Source organism: Lissotriton helveticus, chromosome 3_1 (assembly GCF_964261635.1).
Source record: "Lissotriton helveticus chromosome 3_1, aLisHel1.1, whole genome shotgun sequence".
Lineage (NCBI taxonomy): Eukaryota > Metazoa > Chordata > Amphibia > Caudata > Salamandridae > Lissotriton > Lissotriton helveticus.
In genome coordinates, this window is record NC_136061.1 from 1458803751 (window position 1) to 1458811870 (window position 8120).

General features: G+C 46.3%; 1 protein-coding gene across 1 annotated transcript; it reads left to right on the forward strand.

Moving 5' to 3' along the window:
* The first annotated feature begins 247 nt into the window (after positions 1–247).
* Positions 248–5890, forward strand: LOC144823519 (zinc finger BED domain-containing protein 6-like). Its single transcript, XM_078682093.1, has 2 exons — positions 248–3369; positions 5632–5890. The coding sequence occupies exon 1, from the start codon at positions 533–535 to the stop codon at positions 3362–3364; it is 2832 nt and encodes a 943-aa protein (XP_078538219.1). The 5' UTR covers positions 248–532; the 3' UTR covers positions 3365–3369; positions 5632–5890.
* The last annotated feature ends 2230 nt before the right edge of the window (positions 5891–8120 follow it).

Consider the following 8120-nt stretch of genomic DNA (forward strand, 5'->3'; position numbering starts at 1 on the left):
GGTCGAAGAGGTAGCCAGCCTTCTGCTTGCGAGCAGTGATACTGAGCCAGAACTAAACTTATCGCTGTCTCAAAGTAGTACACAATCCACGCAAGATGGAAGTGCTCAACAACCACCGCCAGCAGTAGATGTTCAACAACCACAACCACCGCCCGCAATAGGAGTTGTTCACCCACAACCACAACCACTTCCCGCAACAGTTGTTGAACAACCACAACCACCGCCCGCAACAGATGTTGTTGAAAAACCCCAGCCCGCAATAGTACTTCCTCAAGAACAACAACCACCATCTCCGCACCAAATAGTAGTAGTTGTTCCTCCCGAAGTCGGGGCAGTTCAGGAAGTAGAGCCTCCTTCCGAGCAAGAAGAAGAGGAAGCCACTTCTGTAGGTGATCTATTTCCTTCGAATTCACCAAGGGAAAGGAGGGTTAGTGCATCGAGTTCTTCGCAAAGCATCGCTTCCGATGACCTTGATACGGATTGGCAGCCACAACTATCTGCGCATTCAAAGGAGAGACATCCCAAGAAGACCATGCTAGGAAAAAGGAAGTTTCCAGGCAGGCTTGAACTTATGGAGGTCGATGTAGGTGAGCAGGATACTGCTGGTGATAAAGACGGGTCTGACACTGTCATCATCACAAGCGTTATTCCTGGTGCAGAGGATGTAGAGACAAACATTTTCACCCTATCCAGAAATGCTGCAATGACTGATGAGCAGGTACCACGCATAACTCCTACACACTCAACACCCACAGTAACACCAGCTCCAATTTTTTCAACAGCGAAGGCCCGGCAGCATCCGACATCCAGCAGAAGCGCCACTTCAACAGAAGGAGGTAGTGGCAGTACTAGGACTGAGCTGTCCCATAGTCAAATTCCACAATCCTCCAGTCCATCCGGCATTGGCAGTGGGTCCTCCTCTTCCTATGGCAGGAGACAAAAGTTTACCTCCCCAGTGTGGGACTTCTTTACGGTTCACCCAGTTCAGGAGAACATTGCTGTATGCACCATTTGTCATGCCAATGTTAGTCGTGGTAAGCTTGGTACAAACTATGGGACTGGAGGCCAAACGACCCATTTGAAAAAAACACACGTGATCAGGTGGGAGAACCACCTTGCAAGCTTAAAAAATGTTAGCACTCGTGTTGGTGGGGATACAGTGGTACAAGGTCCACTCATGGTTGACCAGGAGGTAGAAGAAGAGGGAGACGATGACCTTCTATCTAGGAGTGGTACACAATCGACCCCTGTCGCCAGCACTGGAGTGGTAAAGTCCACATCCTCCGCATCTGCAACTTCTCAGTGGCACCAGAGTCAGCTGGAAACACCAAGGAGTGCAAAGTCTGCGATGCAAGGTGGTCCGTCTAGCACAACTCAAAGACATGCAAAGCAGCTTACCATTCCTAGCATGTTAAGGCAGGAGGGAAAGTACGAGCGGAACCACCCAGTAGCACGTTTATACAATGCCAAACTTGCGAAAATGTTAGCACTGGACCTTCTCCCATTTTCATTTGTTGAGGCTGTTGGATTTCTGGAATTAGTGGCAACCCTCTGCCCAAAATGGAACGTTCCCAGTCGCTACTATTTTGCCCGAGTGGCTGTTCCAGCACTACACCACGATGTGCTGGAATTGATTGGGAAAGCCTTACAACAGAGTGTTGTCCATTGTATCCACCTGACAACAGACATGTGGAGCAGTTGCGATGCTACAGATTTCATGTGCATCACCGCACACTGGATCTCTTTTGCAGGTGTTAAAGACAAGTTAACTTCAGGCCTCCGTGACGTTGCTGGAATTTTTAATGATACGCGCAGACATGCAACTATAGCCATGTTTGGTATGGACAAAAGTCATACTGCTGAAAACATTTTGTCTGACTTTAACGACAAGGTCTTTGAATGGCTGAAACCAAGAGGCCTTAAGATTGGTTTTGTTTCCACCGACAATGGCAGTAATGTAGTGAAGGCAATGAGAGAAGGACATTATTTCAGGGTACCCTGTTTGGCACACTGCATAAACTTAGTCGTGCAAGACTTTCTGAAAAATGAAGCCAAAGTCAGCAACATAATGGCCATCTGCAGAAGAATATGCACGCACTTTAACCATTCTTTCAAAGGACGGAAGCTGCTACGGGTCATTCAGCAAGAGCATAGGTTGCCAGTCAAAGCACTGATCCAGGAGGTCCCAACACGTTGGAACTCAACTTATTTCATGCTTGAGCGTCTCTTTGAGCAGTACATCCCACTGAATGCTTATGTCATGTCAAGAAGATTAGGGGATCCTACTGTTAATCTTAAAGCCCTGACCATTGAGATGTGGCAGTGGGACCTCATTAAATGCATCACAGAGATGCTACAACCCTTTGAGGTCTTCACACGTGCAGTTAGCAGGGAGGACTGTACTATGGGCCAAGCCATCCCATTGTTGTACATGCTTGAGCAACAGGTGAAGGAGGTCTGTGAAACATACGAAGGTGACGAACAAAAAGTTGATGCATATACCTTAGCCAAGGGCTTAGTCAACCGCTTGTGTGAAAATGTAAGGCTCAACAATATTGTGTCAGGTGAACATTACATAACTGCAACAATCTTGGATCCACGGTACAAATTATTTGTCAGCAGTAACGAAGTAATTCCATTTTCAGATGAGGATGTTGACAAGTACAAAACTTCCATAGCTGCGGAAGCTAATGAGTTAGAAACTGAACGGCTGTTACTTAAAGGCCTGCCACTGCCAGCCCAGGCCAGTCCAAGTACTCCTGACGCAAGTTCTTCACAGCGTGAGAGCAGTGCGTCTGCTTTCCAGCAGGCACCAACAGTACCAAAAGCAGCACCTACACGATCTGATTCAGCAGACCCAACCAAAAGCATAACTGATTTTTTTATACAGAAAGGGATGGGTAAGTCCGTTGCTGTTGCAAAGGGAAAAGAGGACCAGCAAAGCCGAGCACCAATGAACATTGAGCGGATGGTTCAGGCCTATCTGGATGACACAACAGAGGTGTTCATGGAGCAAAGCCCATTGGTCTATTGGTATGAAAGAAGGAGACAGTGGCCAGTGCTGAGCAGGCTGGCGATAAAGTATCTGGCTTGTCCTGTAGCCAGTGTCTCCTCTGAGCGGGTTTTCAGTGCTGCTGGTGCCATTGTCACATCGAAAAGGACTAGTCTCTCCCCCAAAAGCGTGGAGCGGCTGACAATGATAAAAATGAATCAACGCTTCATACCACCAGACTATCAAGTACGTGAATCACCGCCGGATGAAGAAAGCGAGTGTGAAGAAGACGTCCTCACTACTGGGTTACATGACCTACTTCTGTCTGAACGCACAGAGTTTGAGGACGAGCTCCTCTTCCCTGACAACTAGGACAGGTATGTTAAAGGAATGATGCAATGCATTGCATAGGATTGTTTAGCCGACTCTGAGCAAATGTGCATGGAATTAAAGTATGCTAGTAGTAACTTCAGACTCACGTGATGGGCAATTTTCCCATGTTATTTAATAATATAAATTATTTATGCACTTGTGACCCTACTACTACAGGTGCAGTCAGTACTTAATTTATCGTTCGTAGTGCATGTTCATGTTGCACAACGTACATTATTTGGTGAAACAGTCCCCCCTCCACCCCCCCAACAAACACAAATGAACTTCAAATGTTTTCTTGTGAAAATAATATCTTTGTTTTATTTTTATATTTTAATAATGATAATAGAAAAATAAAATATATAACAAATGTAACCCCCTGACCCAGAGCTGTCCCTCCCTACCCTCCCCTAACCCCAACCAAATTTCAACCCAAATGTACACCCCAACTCCCACATCCCACCCACCAACAAAAGGATTAAAAAAGGGGCAAAAAACAGGGTCCATTTCAAAGCCGGCGGGCTTTCAGGTGTTTGTCCACCAGTATTTTGACACGCTCCTCTAGACCGTCCTCCTGCTTCTTCCGCTCCTCCTCCAACTTCGCTACCCGGCGGAGAATCTTTGCTTTGAAAGCACGGCACCTACACTTGCATGCATGTGGTTGTTGTTGTTGTTGTGGGGGGGCCGCCGAAGATGTAACAATGCGGCGGCGGGCGGCTGCCTGACCACGGCGACGTAGTCCTGCAGGCTTGGGGCCCGGGGCATTGGAAGAGGCAGCAGCTGCTGCCGCCGCCTCCTCCTCCTCCTCCTCGGCCTGATCCACCAGCCGGCGGTAGGCCTCTACAATTGCCTGCAGTTTCCGCTGCCGGGCCCGGACTGCCAACTCCTTCCTGGTTGGTTTTTGGGAAGGAGTAACTATAAAGAAAGAAACAGAATTGTTAATCCAAACTCCCCGCAAATCAAGAACACAACATTGATTCAACACATAGTGGGCGGCACAGTAGCACTAGCAAGCAAGCTGAGTACCAGAAATAGTGTTGCGTCTATCTTGAACATTCTACAGCCTCTATTCATTTTTCGGACTTTTTGTCACGGCTTTATGTCTGCCCTATTAGCATGGGTGTACTTCAACGGTCACACACATTAGAACGAACACCTGTCTTTTACATATCTCCTTTTGTTCCGGGAAGGCGGGAACACTCTCAAAGTAACATTAATTAACAGGGGGCAGCTAGTAGCACATGTCTAGTAAAGACTATAATACTTTATACCGCGCAACAAACCTTATTTGGTTTGTGTTTCACCAGCAACGACCCATGCACCCAGTCGTCCCCTCCTTCCCTTGCCTTTGGGTTTGCCCAAAACACCGCAGCTGCTGAGACTATCCACTAACCACCGGTATTGGGTGTGTCTCCCAACCACGCTGGCAGCTGTGTTTTCCCCTTTACATGCTTTAACAACAACCCATGCATCCGACTGCTATCAGGCACTTGCATTACTGTAGTGGTAATGCTTAGCATGCTAATGACAAGTAAAGGTAACATATATTTTCCAGTAGAGTACAGTGAGAAAGTTTTCCCCTCCCACCAAGTAATGCAGATCACTATTGAATGTAACTTACCATCGCCCGCCGCTGTTGGCTCCCCCCCCACTGCTGCTGGTGTAGGTGCCTCTGTTCCTCCTGTCCCCGCCGGGAGCGCTGAAGCAGCGCCGCTGTCCCCGTCGGCACTGGTCGATGGTAAGGGTTCTGCACCTATAAAAATAAGTACGCCTTTTTAGATGGATGCACAGCCCACTTTGTACTTGTTCACCAAGAATGGAGTTCTTCAAAACAGTTAAGTCCAACGTACGTAATCAGTATGAGTCCACATTGCATAGTACAGCAGAGTCACTAGACATATTATTAGCATTCATTGTTATCGTATGGTACCCAAGCTCATCTCATCTGTCCTGCTACTCTAGTCCTTGGAAATTGGAAGTGAACTACGTAACCTTTGTACATCAATGTATCCAGTTTTGCGCATGTGTTAACTCGCAGCTTGTTGCGCAGTACGAGAAGACGCTCTGGGGCAACACATCATTGTTCAATGCATACACCTGAAGAGGTGGGAAAGTAAAAGGGCCCGTATTTAAGTTTTCTATGTGGATTGTGGGATACAGTTTGCTTACAGGTTACACAACTTCTTTTTAGCATGGCTGCATAAAACTGGCATAAATGTATTTAATACTGTCTAACGTGCACCACTTTTGTCATTATTTTTCGGCAGGTGAGAAGATTGCCTTCTACGAAGCGGACATTTCCATAGCTTACAAAAAAAGAGGAATATCTGACCAGTATACGTTGGTGAGAGGTCTCCGATAGTTGCCACATTTCCCTATTGTGCACTAGTAGCTGTACAAATGTTGATTACTTTATTATGCCTGTTTTAACTCTGGATTTTTTCTGGTGGGCCCTTCAACGTATTGGACGGAAGCACTTAAAAACATTGATGTTACTTACTTACTTCTAACAAAATAAAGCTTTGGAATGACCACTTTGACTCTGAAGTTTATTTTCACTGTCTGTTGTCTTAGAGACTCACACGAGTGAGTGAGCAAAAGGGGGTTTCTTAGCTAACGGTTTGTGTCCTAAAAGCATTCGGCATCTTGGTATTGGGGTTCAGGAGTGTGATTTGAACAATAGACCAATGACTCAGGCCATATAGGCTGACGTTCAGTGAATTGTGCGTTCCTCAGAGTTCTGTGACTGAGGTGTAAGTAAGGTCCAACCTGCCTATCAGTACCAACAACATCCAATTTTCGTGTGCATAGTTACATAGTTGTGCAATATGTATATAACTCCGTAGGAGATAGAAGAATACCCACAAGACTAGTAGTGGTATACTAACGTTTACAAAAATACTAGACAAACATCATTCTGGATGCCTACTTGGTTGCTGTCAATTGACAAAGCACTGCAGACACATTACAGAGGAAAAAACAAGCACTGTTGGACTTACTGGGGACAGCAGCAGGATCCGCAGTAGAGGAGCTCTGTGTAACTGGTGGTTCACCCGCCGACTCGGTCCCTGTATTCTGCTTGCCCCTGGATTCTGTGGTTCATGTAAAAATTAAAATAATAAACATAGATAAATACATTGAGTGATGTGAAACATAGACATAATTGCAAATCACACTGCTACAGTGGAACAGAGCCGGAGGCAACAAATCCATGCCAGGGGCCGCAACGCAAATATGTATCCATCCTTAGAGTATTATTACATTAAGGATATCTATTGGTGCGGTGGCCCCTGAAGTTTGGTGCCCCTGTGCAGTTGCACAGCTTGCACATGCCCCCTAGAGCCGGCCCTGGCTGAGGTAAGAAGAACAAAGTAACGTTAGCATTCTTTGCAAGAAAAGGATTCCATTCATGCAGAAGAGAAGGCCGTGAAAAAAATGCTACAATATGCAAACAACGTACAATTAATAATTATCCATCCACCGCTATTTCACTGACGGACAAAGGAAGGACAAGACTCTATTAATAGCATTAACTAACTCCAGTTCTCAGCAATAAAGAAAATCTCACATCAATAAACAGCAACAGCTAGCGCCAAGTTGAAACAACACGCAAGAGCCAGTGAAGAAGAAGAACACTGTCATACAATGACAGTAGATATACCGGAATACATCGCAAATGTAACTAGGGGCAACAGTCATCGCGTTACTTATTCAGCCAATATTTACAAAGATACAATAACAATATTTAGACAACTATATATCTATATATGTATATATATATATATATATATATAATCTATATGTATATAAATATATATATATATATATATATATATATTACGCTCCATGGGGTTGTCCAAGTAGCGGGTAGCACCCGAGCCTGCGTGCGCCTTCCCCAAAACGTTAGTTGGTATGGGCAGTTGCGTGTTTGAAATAGGCCCGACGCGTTTCGGAAATTTATTTTCCTCATCAGGGGCCAGCAGTAAAGTGCATGACGTCTACCATCTCCCTGTATGAAAACACATATTGTGCTTGTGGGAGATGTAGTCCATATATCCTGGATGGATGCACTCTCAAATTACTGCTCGTTCCAAGGCTCTACCATGAGCCCCAAACATCACTCCTGTCCTCATCCATCACGCAGCTCCACATACGAGACTCCTTGGATAGCGAGTCTCGTGGCCCCCGTTTCTTCGGGGTGGTGCAACCCAGCGGCAGGACCGCCGCTAATGTATTACGCTCCATGGGGTTGTCCAAGTAGCGGGTAGCACCCGAGCCTGCGTGCGCCTTCCCCAAAGCGTTAGTTGGTATGGGCAGTTGCGTGTTTGAAATAGGCCCGACGCGTTTCGGAAATTTATTTTCCTCATCAGGGGCCAGCAGTAAAGTGCATGACGTCTACCATCTCCCTGTATGAAAACACATATTGTGCTTGTGGGAGATGTAGTCCATATATCCTGGATGGATGCACTCTCAAATTACTGCTCGTTCCAAGGCTCTACCATGAGCCCCAAACATCACTCCTGTCCTCATCCATCACGCAGCTCCACATACGAGACTCCTTGGATAGCGAGTCTCGTGGCCCCCGTTTCTTCGGGGTGGTGCAACCCAGCGGCAGGACCGCCGCTAATGTATTACGCTCCATGGGGTTGTCCAAGTAGCGGGTAGCACCCGAGCCTGCGTGCGCCTTCCCCAAAGCGTTAGTTGGTATGGGCAGTTGCGTGTTTGAAATAGGCCCGACGCGTTTCGGAAATTTATT